Source organism: Tursiops truncatus, chromosome 19, assembly GCF_011762595.2.
Source record: "Tursiops truncatus isolate mTurTru1 chromosome 19, mTurTru1.mat.Y, whole genome shotgun sequence".
NCBI lineage: Eukaryota > Metazoa > Chordata > Mammalia > Artiodactyla > Delphinidae > Tursiops > Tursiops truncatus.
The window spans coordinates 46,967,569-46,987,028 of NC_047052.1; the positions used below are offsets into that span (position 1 = coordinate 46,967,569).

The window sequence follows — 19,460 nt, forward strand, 5'->3', positions numbered from 1 at the left end:
GTGGGACTTATTGAGGGTGGAGCAGAGGTTACAGGAAGGCAAGGGGATGAAGGGGACACTCAGGTCTGGACAGGGGAGCAGGTGGACAGTGAGACTCTTTACTGGGAGGAGACTCAGGTGTGTGAGAGGTGGGTGAGGTACTGAGGGTTGTTTCGCACATATATCAAAAGGTCTTCATGGGGCCTCCCTGGTGGCGCAGTGGTTGAGAGTCCGCCTGCCGATGCAGGGGACGCGGGTTCGTGCCCCGGTCCGGGAGGATCCCACGTGCCGCGGAGCGGCTGGGCCCGTGAGCCATGGCCGCTGAGCCTGCGCGTCTGGAGCCTGTGCTCCGTGTCGGGAGAGGCCACAGCAGTGAGAGGCCCGCGTACCACAAAAAAAAAAAAAAAAAAAGGTCTTCATGAACACAAACAGGCTCAGGGACATAGAGAAGAGACTTATGGTTGCCAAGGGGGAAGAGATTGGGGTGGGATGGAGTGGGAGGTTGGGGGTAGCAGATGTAATCTATTATAATATGGAATGGATAAACAAGGTCCTACTATATAGCACAGAGAACTATATTCAGTATCCTATGATAAACCGTAATGGAGACAACCCAGGGGTACATCAAGGAGGCAGGAGGAGTCAGGAGAGGGAGGTTCCCTCCTCTGAAACCTTTCCTGACCCACTAAACCCAAAAAAGACTCTCTTGGACTCCCCTGCCTCTGCCCACCCCTGCATATCAGTATGTGGGTCTGTCCTCCCATCTGACCAGGCCTCCTTGAGGACACAGCCCAGGCCTGATTCATCTTGGTTACCACCATGGCCCAGCACGAGGCTTAGCACATTGGAAGCCTCAGAAAATGTTTAAGTAATGGGTGGCTGAGTGTGTGAATGAACGGGTGCGAGTGAGTGGCTATGCGAGGAAATCAATGAGCGAGGTACTTAATGAGGGCAGGAAGGACTGAACGCATGCGTGAGCAGGACGGGTAGAGGCAGACGAGAATCGAGTTTAGGGTGGGAGGAAGGGAACGGATGGATGGATTTCTTAGATTGTGCATCCAGCTCCCCGCTCCGCCTCAAGCCTCACCCAGGCTCACCGTTTCCCGTCCGAGTTACGTCCAGAACCCCAATACTGGGTGTGCTGTGAAGGGTTTACCAGGACAGCCTCGCAGAACGTGTCCACTCAAGAGCCGCTCCAGCGTCTAAGATGCAGACCCCAACACCAACCGGCGAACCTCCTGACACGCCGACAGGACGGGCGGGGAGACTAGTCTATCGCTGTCAGACTCGAGCTGTGGGCCTCGCCTACTAGGGAACTCGCCCTGCCCTGAGTGGCCCAGGGAGTTAGGAGGCGGAGTGTCTATTGGCTGGAAGATAGTGACTGACGTCGTGGGTGGCTTATCACAGCTCGACTGCCGAGGAGTGCTCGCGTGTCAGACACGCCTCTAGAAAGACAGAAATGGGAGGTAGCTGAGGGCGTGGGCGACTGCAGAAGGACGAGGAACGAGGTTTCTGGCTGCACGAAGCTGGGCTGTTCGACGGACTGATCCTGTCCTGAGGGAGGATGAGAGAGTCCGGATTCCTTGGTCCTGAGGGAGGAGGAACGGAGGAGCCTAGACTTCTGAGTCTGAGGGAGGAAGGGGCTGAGCGTCCGGATTCCTGCATCTTGAGGGAGGGAGGAGCTGGGAACCTGAAGGGTCATGCTCTAGGGACGGGGATTCCTGGATCCCAAGAGTCACTGGCCTGACCAAGGAAGACAGATTTGGGGTTCGGGATTTTATGTGGCTCTGTATTGTACTGGAGCCAGGCCTTGTCCCCAGGCCAGAATTCTGGGTCCTGAGGTGGGGCTTGGAGTAGAGATGAAGAGGAAAAGGCTTAGGGGAAGCTCTGGCCTCGATAATGCTCTTTCCTCATCCCTGAAAGGGAACCCAGGGGCGGGTGCTGTGTGCAGAAGGAACCCAGAGCAGGAGGAGACTTGAGACTCATGTGGAAACAAAGAGAAAATCATACATACCAAATGAGAGATTAAAATGCTGAAAACAATAAAAATAATAGGGGCTTCCCCAGTGGCACAGTGGTTAAGAATCCGCCTGCCAATGCAGGGGGCATGGGTTCGAGCCCTGGTCTGGGAAGACCCCACATGCCTCGGAGCAACTAAGCCAGTGCACCACAACTACTGAGCCAGTGCTCTAGAGCCCGCGAGCCACAACTACTGAGCCCGCGTGCCTAGAGCCCGTGCTTCACAACAAAAGAAGCCACTGCAATGAGAAGCCCGGGCACCACAACAAAGAGTAGCCTGGGGCAGCCAAAGCTTTCCAGGTGGGTCTCTAGGTCTCTCTACTTTCCCCCAGGCCTTGAACCAATGCCTGCCAGAGGTCCTGGCACATCGCAGGGGCTCAGCAAATGCTTATGGAATGGACGGACAAACATCCACATCTCTCTGTGCAGCTCTTCCTCTGTCCCCATGTGTCCTCACAACACCTGCTTGGTGTGATCTTGCATTTACACCCACACAAGCAGAGAATCCACACACGGCATGTGCAATTACCTACAAAGACACACATAGGCACACAATCGTGGAATCACTCGCACTGACAACACACAGAAATATCCCATTCCTCATGCAAAACAGACACCCCAGTTATGCAGTTATATGCCCAGCCATAGAGAGGCCATTCATCTAATCCCTACTAGGTCCATGAGCAAAGACTTGGTTTTATTCACTATTGTATCTCCAGCAACTAGAACATCATCATCATCCCCATAAACAGAAAAATGTTTCCTATGGTCCAGGTGCAATTCTTTACATGGATTAACTCGTTTAATCCTCTCAGCAACTCTATTCCCAGCAACCCATCTTGTAGATGGAAAAATTGAAGTCCACAGAAGTTTAGTGGTTTGCCCAGGGTTTCATAGCCATTCAGAGGCCATCAAGATTTGAACTAAGTTTTTCTGGCTCTGGAGTCCAGCATACAAAGCAACCACTCAAAAACTAATTCCTGCCTTAATCTAGTCAGAATTAGGGAATTTTCACAACCGAGACCACACCCAAACACAGATGCACAGTAGGGAGAATCACAGGAGGGCAATACAGACGCGCACATAGAAAAGACGTCCTCACGTGTCACACCCCAGGACACAGGAACACGCAAAGAGAGGCACATCGTGACAAACCCCACACAGATGCACAGCACCTAGAGAAGCACACACCAAAGAGATAGATATGTCTCTATACAACACACCCAAACCCAGACACGGTGACGCATCGAGAGCTCTGAGTCCCTACTCTTCCGTTCCCAGCCCCGTTGGGCTGGCCCTGGAGGACGCAGCAGGCTTACAATGGGAAGGGGGCCCCTTCACTTGCCTGCTCAGCCAGACCGGTTCCGCCAGTGCCATAGATGGCAACACCCGCCTTGTGAAACCCACGTTGGGCAACTGTATCCTGACCTGGCCTGGACACCTGAATTCTGGGGAGAAAGAGGCTGGAGGCCTGGACTCCTGGGTTCTGAGGGAGTAGGGGCTGGGTACCTCATTCATGGATTCTAGGGGAGGAGAGGAGTGGGAGTGGGACCTGGACTCTGAGGAGGGATTCCTGGGTTCTGGGAAAAGACCCAGGGACTTGGATTCCCCTCTTTGAAGGTAAGTTTCCAGATTGAGCAAATAAAAATACTGGACACCAAGTTAAAATGGAATTTCAGACAAACAGCAAATACTTTTTAAGTATAAGTATGTTCCGTACAATACTTGGGACATACTTATACTAAAAAAGTATTTGCTGTTTATCTGAAATTCTAATTGAACTGGACATCCTGCATTTTTTTATTTTTATTTATTTATTTATTTATTGCGGTACGTGGGCCTCTCACTGTTGTGGCCTCTCCCATTGCGGAGCACAGGCTCCAGACGCGCAGGCTCAGCGGCCATGGCTCACGGGCCCAGCTGCTCCGCGGCACATGGGATCTTCCCGGACCGGGGCACGAACCCATGTCCCCTACATTGGCAGGCGGACTCTCAACCACTGCGCCACCAGGGAATCCCAACATCCTGCATTTTATCTGGCAACCCTGTTTGAGGGGGATGCAGGCCAGAAACCTGGAGACGCTGCCATGCTCACTCCTCAGCCCCCAGCTCTCCTCTTCCTGCCACTTCCCTCCTCCTCACCCCCAAGCAGGCCACCTCACAGCTTTCCCAGTCCTGATTTCCTCATGTACATGAGTTTCTGTATCTATCTAATTGGGGCCCCCAGGCTGTGTCAGAGTTGGGAGAGGAAACTTGAGGACAACTCAGGTTGTTGTCTTGGAAGACCTAGGGTCTGACCCTGAGTCACCTGCAGCCCATGGTCTGGACAGCTGGGGGATGGGGCTCTGTGGCTGCCTCCATGGGGTAAGCCTCAGGATGGGGAGAGATGCTGAGAAAGGACGCAGAGGCTCCAGGATAAGGACACTGAGACACAGAGCTTGGGAAGAGAGACTCAGAGATGAGGAGACAGAGAACCAGGAGAAATTTGGAAACAGATCTGCAGAGATGAGGAAAGAAGGAAAGGAGAGATTCAGAGCCAGAGAGACAAAGATGCAGAGACGGGGGTGGGGGCGGGGTGGGGGACAGGGACCCTAGAACAGAAGCGGGGAGAAGATGTTTCCCAGACATTCAGGATCCCGGACCAAGTGATGGACACTGACAGACAAGATGTTGCGTGCTGCCCTTAGGTCTGGGGACAAGGACAGCAAGCCATCTGGGTGGTGTCAGGAAATTAAGGATTGTGGGGGGAAAGCTGGGATCCCAGACCAGCAGGGTGGTCCACCTCATCACCCCATACTCATACCCAGTGTGGTGACAGCATCACCTTCTCTGCAGCTGACACCCCAGTGTTCCGGTGCCTCGTACAATTTTGGAGTGACACCCGTGGTGGGAACCCCACCCAGCTCTAATTCTGCTTCCTTCACTGAGTCACCTCCAACCCCGCCAGACCTGTTGAGGGGAGACTTTGGTGACTCAGGCCTCCAGGCCCCCAGCTCTTTCATCTCCCAGGAAGACAGCAGTCTGGGTATCCCAGGACCCCTACCCCACTCAGGGATGCAGCCTAGCTTAACCCCAAGAGTCTGGATGCCCAGCCCCCTCCTCCCTCAGACCCAGGAGTCCAGGGCCCCAGTCCTCTGCTCTGTTAGGACTCAAGTGTCCTAGACCACATCCACCTCCCTCAGGAACCAGAAGTTTCTCAGTCCCCAGCCTCCTCCCTTCCCAATTTGGATTTGGGTGAGGTGTGTTTTTTTACTTTGGTTCCAGCATGGGTCACCCCCAAAGCACACTGCCCCCCATGTGCCCAGTGGCCCTGAATGGGGGCATAAAGCCCCTTCTGCCCGGGAAGTCGGGGCCTCACTAAGGATGGTGGGAGAGGGCCCAGTGGGAGCCCACTCTGCACTCTCCTGCACCACCAGCCTCTCTCCTCTCCCTGTTTCCCTTCCCTCTAAGCCTTGGCATGGCCAGTGGCTGGTACCTCCACTCACCTGACACTCCACCTTTCTATCTTTGTGTCTTTTTTCTGAATCTCTTCTCCCCCTTTCTTTTTATTTCTCCCCAGATCTTTGTGCCTCTCTGTCTCGGCATCTCTTTCTCTCTCTCTCCATGTCTTCTCATCTTATCTCTCTCCATCTCTCTGAATCTCCTTGTCTCTCTCTCCCCTCTGGGCCTCTCCTTCTGTCTCTGTCTCCCATTCCCTCCCTATCTCTCTTGTCTCTTCCTCTCTTTTGGTGTCTGTACAGCTGTGCCCCTTGCACCTCCCCTCAGCCTTCTCTCTCCCTCTCTTGGTCTCTCTGCCCACTTCCCTTTAGATCTCTACTCCCAGCTCCTCATCCTTGGACCCCCTCCCCCACGATTTCCTTGGTCCTCTGAGGCCAGGCAGGAGGCGGGAGAGGGGAATGAGGGATGGAGAAGGAGGAAGGGGAAGTCCCAATGTGGGGAAGAGGGTCAGCCAGACCGGCTTGGCTCCCTGGGCATCTCTGTCAGAGCCCCACCCAGGGCCACGTGGCCCGCCCAGATATAAGCAACTCAGTTCCCAGGTGTCACCCACACCTCTGTCTCCATCGTCGCTGTAGCAGTCCTGCAGGTAGGAGCATCTGCCCACAGCCTTCTACTCAAAGGTTGGTGCCTCTGCTCTCTTCTCCCCCCACCCAACTCCACTCATGTCTCTCTGCCCCCTTACATGTCTCTGACTGTTTACCTCTCTGGACATCCCTGTCTTTCTCAATGCCCCCTGTGACCCACCCCCCTTTCTCAACCTGATGGCACTGAGTTGAAGTTGGAAGTTCTGGGGGCCAGTACCCCCTTTACTAACCCTCTTGGCTGGGCCATCAGATGTGAGGCGTTTCTCTTCAGCTCACTGAGCCTCAGTGTGCTGTCTGTGAAATGGGCTTACAGAAAAACAGTACTGGGCAGGTGTGAGTGTTACTGGTGGCATCTCTATAGGCACCTACCTCTGATCTCTTTCTCCCCTTGTCTCTGACTCTGCCTATCTCTGTCTTTTGGTCTTTCTCTCCAGCTCTGCCTCTGGTATGAGGAGGGCAGCTGTACAGAGATGGGCGAGTTTCTCGCCCCCAACCCCATACAACCCTATCCCACGTCTCTCCTAGCTGGCAAGCTGATATGGCTCTTTCTCCCCAGCATCCTTACCCCTGAGAACCCAGCCCCCAGTGCCCCTGCCCCTTGCCCTGACCTCCCCCAGTATCCAGCATCCCTTGGACAGATTCTGACGTTGTCACCACTGCCACATCTGCTGTCCCCAACGGCCACCTCCTCAGGGCCAGCAAGATGCAATTTGAGATGCACGACAACGTGAAAGGCAAAGGTGGGATCGCTGGATGGAACCCCAAACCTTCCAGTCCCCGGAACATGGCCACTTCCTTCCCCTGGGCACCCTGGCTTCGAAGACAGACGGCACCTGCCTGCACCCCAGATGCCCCGACGTGCAGGGACCCAGGTCCCCAGGCCCAGGCGTGGAGGAACCGGCGGCAGGTCCCTGCCCCGCCCACATGTGGCGCCAACCTTCCCTAGACTTGCAGGCTCCCCACCCACCCCACCTCCAGCCGAACCAGTTGTGCAGGAGACACCAACAACAGGGACAGACTGGGGTGTCGATGCCCAGATGTGGCATAAAGAACGCGGGAGGCACAGTGGTGTCCCCTCAGTGGGCGGCCTGGTGGCCTCGCCCGGACAGCCCGGCAGAGGGAGGGGCTGCATAGGTGCAAGGGCCCAAGAGGTGCTGCGAAGCTGCCCGCTGACCCCCGCCTCTCCCCTCCGCAGCCATGTCCTACCCAGTGACCAGCCAGCCCCAGGGTGCCAGCAGCTACCAGTGCCAGCTCAGTGACTGGAACACCACTCTCATGGACTGCTGCAGTGACATGCCCATCTGTGAGTGCCTGCCGCTCCCTCTCCAGGCCCGGGGAAAGAGCGGGAGGGGAGCGAAGGTCACCCCCAGCCCCTTCCTCGCCCTACTAGCCCCACTCCCCATCTCCTTCCTTGGACCCTGAATTCCCAGTCTCTAACCCACATGCCTTCCTGGGACGCCCGACACTCCCTAGGATCCCGGCCTCACACCTTCCAACTTCCACTGGGACCCTCAACGTCCCCCTTGCACCCTCACTTGTCTTCCTTGGGTCCCCAACTCCCCCTTCAAACCTTATTTCCCAATCTTGAAACCCCACTCTTCGGACCCCTAATTCCCTCTGGGACCCTCACTTCCACCAACACTCAGCTGCCTCTGGGCCCCTCAACCGCGCGCCGCGGACCCCGCCTAGCCCCTCCCCGAGGCAGAGCCGGCCGGTGGCACCCGGTGGGCCCCGCCCTTATTGCCCCGCGTCCCCTGCAGGTCTGTGCGGCACTTTCGTCCCTCTGTGCCTCGCCTGCCGCATCTCCGACGACTTCGGCGAGTGCTGCGGCACTCCCTGCCTGCCCGGAGCCCTGAACTCCCTGCGCACCGGCATGCGCGAGCGCTACCACATCCAGGTACGCGCCGGGCCCGGGACCGCAGGAGCCGAGGGCTGGGGACGGGCCTCCTGGGATGCAAGTTAGGACTGCTAACCTCTTTCTCCCACCCTCCAGGGCTCTATCGCGAAAGACTGGGCGGCCCTCACCTTTTGTTTGCCCTGCGCCCTCTGTCAGATGGCGCGGGAGCTGAAGATCCGAGAGTAAAGACGTTCCCCTCACCTTTTTCCTTTTCCACCCGTCACGCCTGCCCTCCTCTGCCTTCTCCTGGGAGATCCTGACCCTCCGCCCTATCCCGCTACCAGAAATGCACCCACAATAAAAAAAAAAACCTAAAAACCAACTCCGCCTACATCCTTTTTTGTCCCAGGGAAGGAATCTGGGTGGAGAAGGAGGTTTGGTGAGGGAGGCGGGGACACAGGGAACATGCCTAGGTGTGGAAGGAGTTCCAGAGTCGAGTCAGATGCTTGAGCCGGATCTGCTGTGTGCGACATTGGCAAGTCTCTTCCCTCACTAAGCCAGGGAGTCCTCACTAACAAAGGAAAACCACCAACTCCCTAGCTGCCTACCTGAAGCTCCGCCCAGAGCCTGAAAATTAGCCAAACCAGAAAGGCTGTCTGAGGACTGTCCGGGTACCAACCATTCAAAGAAAAAATTAGGAGAGCCCCCCTGCTCACTCAATACCTGTGGACTCTTGGCCTGCACACAATCCTAACAGATGCGGAGGCTCTTTGTCTTCAAAGCACAGAACTGTCAGGTTTAAAACTCTCTAGAGCTGAAAGGCATACTCAAGGATCATACAATTCAATCCACCCCCTTTATTGAAAAGCGACTAGCAGATTAGAAATGTTTGGGTCTCAAAGTTGGACAGACCTGGGATTCAATCTTGACTCTTGCCACTTACCAGCTGTGTTCTCTTAGTAAATTAATACACCTGAGTCTGTTTCTCCCTCTGAGGATAATCCCTAATATGTCATATGGCTACTGTGAGAGCAAGAGATGGAACAGATGGAAAGACCAGAGTCAATTTAACAAACTGTTGTTAATATTATTATTATGTAATAATGTATAACTATTCTAATATTCATATATTATTTGTATTATTTGCTATTCTTCTCTCTCTGTGTGTATTCAACCATCGAGTGACATTCTTCACTTGGAATGTCTAATAGGCATCTTAAGTTTAACGTGTCTAAGACCTGACCCCTGATTCCCCACCGCCCCAAGTCTGCTCTTCCCACAGTCTTCCTCATCTCAGGAAATAGCGAACGCCATCCCTTCTGTTGCCCACTTTCTCTCTCACCCAGTATCCAAACTGTCAACAAATTCTGTTGGTTCTACTTTCAGAACAGATCCAGAATCTCCCTTCTTCCCATTCTACTGCGCCTCCTTGTTCCAACCACCCTCCTCTTCGGCCTAAACAAATGCAGTGGCTCCTCACTGGGCTTCCTGCCCTAACGCCACCCTTTTAGTCTCTTCCCCACGGAGAAGCCCTGTGGACATCTGAAATAGATCACATGCCTCCTGTGCTCAGAACCCTCTGCTGGCTCCTCCTGCTCGTAGTAAAAGCCAGAGTCCTCACGGTGGCTCAAGGACCCGCACAATCTTCCTCTTATTCCCTCTGTGACCTTACCTCCTCTTTATTCTCTCTACTCCACGAGTCTCTTGGTTGTTTCTCTAAGATGTTAGGCACGCTCCCACGTCAGGATCCTTGCACTGGCTGTTCCCTCAACTCGGAACTCTCTCTCCTCAGATGTCCCTATGGCTCACTCTTTCACTTCTGCTCACATGTCATCTTAAGAGTGAGGCCCAGGACTTCCCTGGTGGCGCAGATGGTTAAGAATCCGCCTGCCAATGCAGGGGACATGGGTTCCATCCCTGGTCCGGGAAGATCCCACATGCTGCAGGGAAACTAAGCCCGTGCGCTACAACTACTGAGCCTGCACTCTAGAGCCCGTGAGCCACAACTACTGAAAACCACGCTCCTAGAGCCAGGGCTCCGCAACAAGAGAAGCCACTGCAATGAGAAGCCCCTGCACCGCAACGAAGAGTAGCCCCAGCTCGCTGCAACTAGAGAAAGCCCGCACGCACTGATGAAGACCCAACGCAGCCAAAAATAAATTAAAAGAAAAAGTGAGCCCCCCCACTTCCACCTTAAAGAGCAAGTACCTACCTCCCCATTCCCCTCCTTCACTGCCTCGTTTATCCAGTCATTTTCCAACATACCGAATCTTTTATTATTTGGCTCCCCACTGGCTTGTCAGCTCCATGAGAGCAGGGACCTTGTTGACGGCTGTATGTCCAGAACAGTGCGGAGCCCAGTGGAGGTGGAGACAATGTGTGATCACAGGTGGGAGACGTTGGCTTAGAAAAGGGAAGAGATTTTAGAGGTAATACAGGGGGGCAATGGAAAGTCAGACAGGCTTGTGTCGGAATCTGGACTCGTCTACTAATCTGCTCTGAGTTTTTAGGCAAGGGACTTAATTTCCGAATCTGCAGAATGGGGGAACAAGCCCATACCTCCCAGCTGTGACGTTGGGGAGATTAAAAGACTCATGCCAAGCACCCAGCACAGCGCTGGAGTGCTGTAGGCCCTTGGTAAAATTTCTCCCCTTCTCCTGAAGTCCCTAGGCCATCAGTGGCCACACATGGGCTAGAATCCAGGTCCCTAGCATCCCGTGTCCAGGCTTTCTCTCACTTCACCACAAGCCCCTTGCATTCGGGTGTGTGGGTATCAGGGAGAGGCAACTGCTGAGGGTTTGACGTGGAAAACGAGGAACACATGCTGTGGGGCACTGGTACAGGGGCATCTGCATAGCAGTGACAGGAGCTGAAGAGAAGGTGGCTCTGTGCCCCAGAGGAAAAGTCCAGTCAGAGTGCAAACGCGCTGCTCAGGAAGGCAAAGTCACAGGGTGACTGCTAATAAGAGACCTTACCAAAGGGTCCAAACACAACATGGAGGAGTCGTTTTTTTTTTCTTTCCCCTAAGCATTTAGCAGGACCTGGCAGAGGGCCAGCACTTTCAATTAATTAATTTATTTTTGGATGTGTTGAGTCTTCGCTGCTGCACGAGCACCACAGGCTTCCTCTAGTTACGGTGAGCGTGGGCTGTTCCTCGTTGTGGTGCGCGGGCTTCTCATTGCGGTGGCTTCTCTTGTTGTGGAGCACGGGCTCTAGATGCGCGGGCTTCAGTAGTTGTGGCCCGCGTGCTCTAAAGCGCAGGCTCAGTAGTTGTGGCGCACGGGCTTGGTTGCTCTGTGGCATGTGGGATCCTCCCGAACAAGGGCTCGAACCCATGTCTCCTGCATTGGCAGGCGGGTTCTTAACCACTGCGCCACCAGGGAAGCCCCCATGGGGGAGTCTTGAATAACCACCTTAACTCCTTTCTGGTTATGTGGGATGACCCCACTGGCCTCAGGACTCCCTGAGGCAGCGTGTCCCACTGCTAGTTGGCTCCCCAGTTGGGAAATTCTGCCTTATCCTGAGCAGATATTGACCATTTTGAACACCTACTCCTAGTGTCCACTCTGTGCTGAGACAGCTAGGTCAACTTATGCTAAATATAGCAGTCCTTCCTTGGGAAGTGGAAGAGACTGGTGGTCAGGAACATGGATGTGAGAGTCAGGTCTGGGTTCAAATGGCAGCTGTCGCTCAACAGCTAAACAGTGTCTATGAACTTCTGTCTTCTCATCTGCAAGATGGGGATTACATGGTCCCTACCTCATAGATTTGACTGTTGGAAAGATCATAATAGCGAGCATCTAGCATTGGTGTTCAGTAAAATGTAAGCTCACAGTCACGTCTTGGAGGTTAGGTACGACCATCAGCTCATAAAGGCAGAACGTGTGGGCAGGGCAATCCCTGAAAACTCCTTAAGTTGCTCATGAAGTCTGAAAATACCATGATATTCACAGGCCCCTAAATCCAACACATCGTCATGTCCTTGGCTCAGAAGCAGATGAAGCAGCCGGCCTGTGCCTAGGGGCTGGGTTGTAAGTACACTGCGGAACACTCCCAGCAAGACTCCCACGCTGAGCGAGGCCCACCGACGGGATGGAGATCTCCCACTCCCACCTTCCCTCGCAAAAGCACTCTTGCTTGGCCAGGGGACTGGTGGATAAAGGCTCCCATGATGCTTTTGGTTTGGGCTGTGAGAATCTACTTGAATTAGAGAAAGCTCACCGTGCTAGGGCCTCACCTCAGTCTTTGCGCTGCCTGAATTCTCTTACGTCAGGGGCCAGAATAAAACCCAAACCTGGGAGCAAGGCAGTCTGTTTTCCTTCCTGAGACGAGCAGGGGTCTCCTTGTGACAGGGGTCTGGGCAAGGGTCAAAGGCCTCACTGCCCTCATGTCCCCTCAGTTCATCCCTCCTGGGGAACAAGAGCTTCTGTAGTGGCACCACCCCCGCCAGGAGACACAGTGAAGAGCCAGGCTCAGGCCACGCGGCTTGGAGGGGGCACCAAGATAAGGACATTTATCTGACTTAACCAGCTCTCAGGTGCTGGGTCAGCACCAGAAAGCCAAGACGGCCCATCTGCTGCACACAGACAGCACTTGGACACTGGATCTTCCCCACACTATTTGTTGCTTTAATCGCTCCCCCTCTTTCAGACGGCCTCTGAGGGCACACATGGCCTCAGACGGAGAGGAAGACACGGGGCCCAGCTCTCCAAGGTCCAAAAAAACAGCTGAGGGATGGAGTCTTGGGAAAGGAGAAGTCCCAAGTTCAAGATGGTTAGGATGGGGTGGGGATGGGGGGCAGAGGCGGTCCTCAAGGGGCAGAAGGGCTCAGCAAGGTGGTGGCTGGGGTGAGGGTAGGCCCTGGGGAAAAGCCAGATGCTGCTTCAAGGCAGCGTTGTCTGGGAAGAGAGCTGTATGTTGAAAACTCTGCCATTTCTATTCCCAACCCTGGTGTCCCCCACCCAACCCTGCCCTTCCTGGGGCTGCATCTCAGGCAGGGGCTTTGTCTCCTTATGACCCCTCTGAGCACAGTGACCCTGGACCTGGGGTCAGGTACCACCACCTGAGCCTCGTCCCTCCAGCCTCGCGGTGGCAGCAGTAGCATCCTGCTCTGGCTCGCCCCTGGGCTGCCTCACTGTCCCATCTCTTCTCGGCAGCGTCCCTCACCGGTACAGCCAATCCCCGCACTCAGCTCCCTTTGCTGAAAATACTCCGGGTGACTGTGTTTCCCTGCTTGGACCTACCCGAAGAGATGTCTCTAAAGGGGATCTTAGGTCTAAAGCTGGACTCCTGGTTTCCCCCCACAGCTCCAGTCTGCCCCGTCTTTATAAACCCACCTTCCACCCGCAGTTTGGGCCACAAAGTTGGGGTCAGCCTGGACTCCTTCCCTCCCTCACTCCGACGTCCACACCATCGTCACATCCTTCCACCCACAGCCTGCATCTGTTCCCGACTCCTCTTCTCACGGCCACTTCCCTGATCTGGCCCATCTCTTGTCCCCCTGCTGCCTCTCTTTCACCGTCCCCAGTCCACTCTCCACAGAGCGGAGTGACCTCTTAAATACATCGGATCCTGTCATTCTCCCTCCTAAAACTGTCCGATGGCTGCCCAATGCCCTGAGAATAAAACCCCAAACCCTATGTGTGGCCCACAGGCCCTGCGTGATCCGCCCCTGCCTGACCCTGACCTCATCTCCTCTTCACACATGGTCTGGGTCACACTGGCCAGCTTTCCGATCCTTCCAATAACAGAAGCTGGTTCCCGCCTCAGGGCCTTTGTCCTAACAGTTCCCTCTGCCTGGATCCCGCTTCCCACAGCTCTTCCCACAGCCAGTTTCCTTCTTAAAGTCTAGCTTCGCACAGGGACCAACTGACTACCCCAAGGTTCCTCACAGCCATGTTCCGTTGCTACCTCACGGCACTTGTCCCATTCGCCATGGCCTGACTCATCTGTCTGTGTGTGCGCATGTGCGCGCATGCCGACGGGATCCCTTCACTAGAACCTAAATCCCACGAGATCAGGGAACCTTGGCTGTCTTGGTTCCCGCTCTGCCCAGTGCCTTCAACAGTGCCTGGCACATAGTAGGTATTCAATAAATAATTGTTGAATGCAGAACAAAGAAGGCCTGTCTGGGGACCCCCCCCCACCCCACCCCACCCCGCCCAGGGGAAGGAAACCAGAGGTCTCTGAGGACACAGTGTCCCAGGTGGAGGGGCCCCAAGTCCAGGGCGCCCCCTCAGGGGACTCGACTGCTGTGGCTGAGGGTCCCACCACGGGTCAGAGAGACATGCTGGTGAGGTTGTCCTGGCTCAGCAGTCCCTTCCGGCCTGCACCAGCCCCGTGCCCACCGCCCCCAGCACCCCCGCTCCCCCCACAGTACTCATGCAGCCTGTGCCGCAGAGTGACAAGGGCTGACCCCAGGCAGGCGCCGTTGGGTGCATGGGGCCCGCCAGGCAGCTGGAGCAACAGGGTGGCCACGCCGGCCATGCCATCTTCAGTGGGCTCGAGGGTGATAGGCCCAGCTCGCAGGCCAGCAGTGGTGGCAGGGATGGTTGGTGGGCAGCAGCTCCCTCCCACGGGTCCCCAGGGCCCGCCAGCCCCCGTCAGCAGCAAGGGTGCCAAGAAGGGCTCAGAGCGGCGGAAGGTGGGTGGTGGGAGCCCGGCCGGCTTCCAGGCGGGGGCCGGGGCAGCAGGGTCGGGTGGGAAGCAGACGGTGACCTTGGCAAAGGGGCGGCTGGCCATCTTGGTCATTTCTTGCAGGTGCCGGCGCTGCTCCTGCCGCTGATCCAGGGCCTGCTTGGCCTTCCAGAGCAGCACGCAGAGTGAGAGGAAGAGAAAGAAGCAGGAGAAGAAGACGGAGAAGAAGACAAACAGGTCGATGTGGGCCTGGTCCTGCCGGAAGAAGAGCAGGCCCTGCGAGTCGGCCGAGCCATTAGCACTGGGCCCACTTGGGTCTCCCACGCCCAGCAGGAGCAGGTAGAAACGGCTGGACTTGAGGGTGTGGTGCTCGTGCGGGTAGGTGATGACCAGCCGGTCCCGCACGCCACGGACCACCAGCACCACGGATGGCTCTGTCACCGTCACGTAGGTGATCAGGCCCCGTGGCCACACCTCCCGCACTCGTGGCTCCGCTGGGGTGGCCGGCCCACCTCCGGCCCCAGGTCCTCCCAGATCCCCAGCCCCCCGGGGCCCACCGTCAGCAGGGGGTGGAGGGGCTGGGGGAGGCGGTGGCGGCTGGATGTGTACGGTGTGGACGCCAGTGTCGGGGGCCACACGGACCACGAAGGTGTCATAGGAGGTGGAGACGTAGAGGTCCACGGCGCCAAAGGTCACATCCAGCGTCAGGCGGATGTCCACATTGGTGAACTTGGGCTGCACGCCAAAGAGGACAGTGCGGCCGGGGCCCAGAGCGCGGCGCTTCGGCTCGTGGAAACAGTTGGTCTGGGACGTGGGGTCCAGGCAGTACTCCTGCTCCACGGAGATGAGGCGGTAGCACTGCTGGCCACCCAGCGGGCTCCCGTGGAATGACTCCCGGCACTTGGCACACTGCGGGCAGGGTAGGGAGTGGAAGCGGCCATCAGAGCTGAACTCAGGGTCCAGCCCTCCTCCAAGGAGGACTGACATTTTGTACCTACTGGTAAGCAGCCCCTGCCCTGGGTTTCCACAGTGTCCCAGCAGCTTCCTTGTGACCCCCCTGGATTTCCCTGACACCGTGTGGACACTAACAGCATCCTACACTCCAGCACTGCTGCTCCTGGTGTCACCCCAGTGACCAGAGCACCCTAGTGGCAAGGCCTCTGGAACTCTGAGGCACAGCAATGAAGAGCTCTGTTGAATCCTGGCTCTACCTCCTCACTAGCTGTGTGGCCTTGGAATAGTGACTTAACCTTGCTGAACTGGAGATTCTTCCTCTGTACACAGAGAGTAAACACTACTGAAATCACAGGACCAGCACAGGTGAGCCAGCCTTGCCTGCTAGCCTTGCTGTTTCTGGACTATATTGGGTAGGTCCTGCCTCAGTGCCTTTGCACTGGTTGAGCCTCCGCTTGGATCGCTCTCCTGCCTGCCCCGCACCACCCGCCCCATGTTTGAATGTCTTTACTCAAGTGTCACATTCTCACTGAGGCCTTCCTTGGCCACTGTATCTACCATTTCCGCTCCCAACATTTCCTAGCCCTCCTTTCTGCTTAATTTTCCTCTTTACTGCTCATCACTAACACACTACATGTCTGACATATTCATTTGTTGGTTGCTGGACTCCTCCATGAACTCCCTGAGGACAGAACATTTTGCCTGTTTTGTTCCCTACTGTGTCCCAATGCCTTGCACAGTGCCTGGCATATATTAGGTGCTCAGTAAAGAGGTGTCGAGTGAATGAGTTGGCTGGATAACAGCTATTTTGATTCCTGTAGTCCAGTGGAAACCACTCAACCTCTGGGATTGACCAGGGTCAGTCCAAGCTCCAAACCCAGCCAGCTGTCTGACCTGGGACAAGTCTCTGAGCCTCCTTTTGCTCTTATGCCCACAGCTCACCGAGGCCCTAGCACAGCCTTCATGAGCCTTCCGTGTCTGTGCTGTCTCCACTGTATCTATGGCAGGCACTCCTGACATACTAACCACTACTGCTATCATTAGAAGGTAAAGAAACTGCTGTTTCAGAGCTACCAACAGAGCTGCTGGCGGAGGAGGTCTGAATTAAGCTCTGAAGCTGTCTGTTTTGACAAAGACCAATGGGCCTTCTGATTATGCATCAAGCAAGCAAAAATTCTGGGGACTTCCCTGGCGGCCCAGTGGTTAAGACTCTGAGCTCCCAATGCAAGGGGCACGGATTCGATCCCTGGTTGGGGAACTAAGATCATGCATGCCGCACGGCAAGGCTGAAAAAAAAAAAAAAAAGAAAGAAAGAAAGCAAAAATTCTGGTCTTGGATGGAAATGTTAGGGGTAAGGCTTGTGAAGCTCTGTCGCCATTTTGGGCGTGGTCACATCTTTGCCAATAGACGGGTAGGGAGACTGAGGCGAGCAAGGGATTCTCTCTTCCTTCTGGAACTAGAGAGAAGGTAGGTGGGTGGGGTGGTAGGAGCTGTACTCCAAGGAAGGAACATGGAATATCCCCTCTGTGGGAGGTGAGCCTGCAACACAGTAACCAACCAGGCAGTCAGTACAGGGGCTCCAGGAGCCCCCCAGCTGAAGAAAGGGGATATGGACTCAAGGGGAATTTGCATATGGGTATTAGTAATAATATGAGATCCCCTACTGGCCCCAAGTGATCAGGTGAGGGCCACCACTTGAGCGAAAACTTGCCTGAGAATGAAGCCAACCCAGAGGAGAGCAGAGTCAAGACCCAGGGAAAGAAAGGCTCCTGACTGCACTGTGTGAGCACCCGGATCTGCCCATTCCTCAAGTGGACTCCAGACCTCAGTGCTAAGAGCCAACACATTTTCTTTTTTGCTTAAGCTACTACGAGATGAGTTTTCTGGCATCTGCAGTCTCTAAGTTGTGACTATCCGTACAGGAGTCCGTCTCCTCACCTCCACCACCCACAAGAGGCTCATTTCTGGGATCCCAGCAACACCACCCGGGTCCTGAAACTGACTAGGGCTCAGGAACAGTCTATCAAGTCGACCTTGATCCCCATGACCACTGATATCGGAACCACATTGTCAGTCCTGCCCGGGCCAGGCTACCTCATCCCAGCCCTGACCTCTTCTGGGCACGGGGCCCTTGGCCCATAACTTGCTTCTCCAGCCGCACCTGGTATTTGTAGCAGTCTCGGCGGTCGCTGGGGGAGCTGCCCTGGCACGTGCCCGTCTCTGTGTTGTTCTGACACGGGCAGCCTGTCCCGTCCTGCTCGTTACATGTGTCTGCATGGCCATTACACTGACATCTGAAGAGAGGGAAGAAGACGGGGGTTATAGAGCTCCCACGACCTACAGGGGCCCAGGCTGGATGCTGTAAACGTGAGCTCCAACCCATGAGGCCAGAAGAGGAAACTGAGGCTCACAGAGGTCAAGCCGTTTACCCCAAGGCCACAGTGTTGGTAAGTGGCAGAGTCAGGATTAGAACCCAGGATGGACGAACTCCAGGGCTTACTGACCACGCAGAAGGAAGGGGGTGGAATGGGGAGGCTGTCCTGAGGCCTCTCCCTCAGGGCCCTCGCTCTCTCTCTTTGCCCAAGAGTCTCCACCAGGGCTGCTCGGTAGCCTGCGTTTCAGCACTGGCCTGAGGGAGAGGGTCTCCCACCTGAGTCTAGTTCTTTGCCCCCAACCCGTGCCTCAGGGGATCTCAGCCTTTCCTGACTGAGGGCAGAGGACTGGGGAGAGGAGCCTGGCTCCCAGAGCTGTTCCTACTGAGCGGGGCAAGGGTTCCTGGCCCCCCTTCCACTTACTTGGTGCACTTCCCGTCGAGGAGGAAGTAGCCATGGAGGCAGCTCTCACATTTGTCCCCATAGCTATTATTGTGGCAGTTCACACACACAGCCTCGTCTTCACTAGGCCCCTCTGTCACCCAGTTTTCGATCTGGCCGAGGAAGGACAGGGTGATCACAGAAATGCATGGACCAGCCCCTCCTCCCTCAGAGCCAGGAGTCCAGAGCCCGGCAGCCTCCTCCTCCCTCAGACTAGGAGCCCCCAGCCCCTCCTCCTTCAGACCCAGGAGCTCGGGACCCCAGTCTCTTGCACCTCCTCTGGATCCAGCGAGTACTTCTCCGGCTCCCTCCTGGCCATTTCAAGCTCCTTCCTGGAGACGCAGACCTGGCTGTTGCCCCGACAAAAGGCGTGGCAGGGCCGGCAGGTCCCGCCCCCCACGGCTGAACCCACGAACAGGGGGAGGCACTGCTCACAGTGGCTGCCCTGGAAACCAGGGACAGGGCGGTCAGAGGGGGTGAAGAGTCACAGTGGGTGTGAGAGCTGGGGGAAGGTTCTGAGAGCACCAGGGGAGGGCAGCAACAGCTCAGGCATTTGGCTTGGGCAGTCCCAGCCCATCTGCCATTGAGCCCTGTGCCTTCACTTGCACACCTCCAGTGATGGGGTTTCACTCCCCTTCAGCCCCAGTGTTGCGCTCAGAAAGCCCTTCCCCGCAGGATCCCAGATGCTCCTCCACGGGATCCCCCTCCCTGGTCCAGTAGTAATTCTGTCCCGCTATCCAGGGCGGCCCCTCTGTGGTACAGACCCAGATGGTGTCCCCAGGGTCCTCTCGTACTTCCTTGGCATAGGGCTAGGCCCCCTCCTCCCTGTGCCTAGCTCACTGGGGCTTGGAAGGAGGCTCAAGATGCCTGAGTGTAGGCTGAAGGCACAGAGGCCCGGGGCGAGGGCCTGAGGTCCCGGACGGACACCTTGGTGTGATTGTGGCAGAGCAGGCAGTGGTCGCGGGCCCCCACACCGGCGCACTCGCTGTGGCGGTTGCAGCGACACTCCGTGGAGCAGTTGTGGCCGACAAAGCCGAAGTGGCAGCGGCAGTGGTCGGGCTCCACGCATGAGCCGTTCACGCAGCCCTGGGCGCACACGGGGCGGCACAGCCCCGTCACGCTGCAGGGGTGGGGCAGGAG

The 19,460-nt window shown here is 56.1% G+C and overlaps 2 protein-coding genes across 5 annotated transcripts in view; one reads left to right on the plus strand and one right to left on the minus strand.

Moving 5' to 3' along the window:
• The first annotated feature begins 6,004 nt into the window (after nt 1-6,004).
• CNFN (cornifelin) lies at nt 6,005-8,299 on the plus strand. 2 transcript variants are annotated; one of them, XM_033844442.2, is made up of 4 exons: nt 6,005-6,116; nt 7,276-7,383; nt 7,841-7,977; nt 8,074-8,299. In XM_033844442.2, exons 2-4 carry the CDS (start codon nt 7,278-7,280, stop codon nt 8,161-8,163), a joined length of 333 nt encoding a protein of 110 aa, XP_033700333.1. In that variant the 5' UTR covers nt 6,005-6,116; nt 7,276-7,277; the 3' UTR covers nt 8,164-8,299. The 2 variants fall into 2 exon arrangements, with proteins under 2 accessions (XP_033700333.1, XP_033700331.1); XM_033844440.2 differs by lacking the exon at nt 6,005-6,116 and adding an exon at nt 6,135-6,820.
• Nucleotides 8,180-19,460, minus strand: part of MEGF8 (multiple EGF like domains 8) — a 47,688-nt gene continuing 36,407 nt past the window's right edge. For all 3 annotated transcript variants that reach the window (XM_033846416.2, XM_033846418.2, XM_073795892.1), the window contains 5 exons: nt 19,248-19,440; nt 18,595-18,765; nt 18,303-18,433; nt 17,669-17,801; nt 8,180-15,462 (listed from right to left, as the gene is read on the minus strand). In XM_033846416.2, coding sequence (XP_033702307.1) covers nt 14,194-15,462; nt 17,669-17,801; nt 18,303-18,433; nt 18,595-18,765; nt 19,248-19,440 — 1,897 coding nt within the window. In that variant the 3' untranslated portion in view covers nt 8,180-14,193. The remainder of the gene's footprint in view (nt 15,463-17,668; nt 17,802-18,302; nt 18,434-18,594; nt 18,766-19,247; nt 19,441-19,460) is intronic.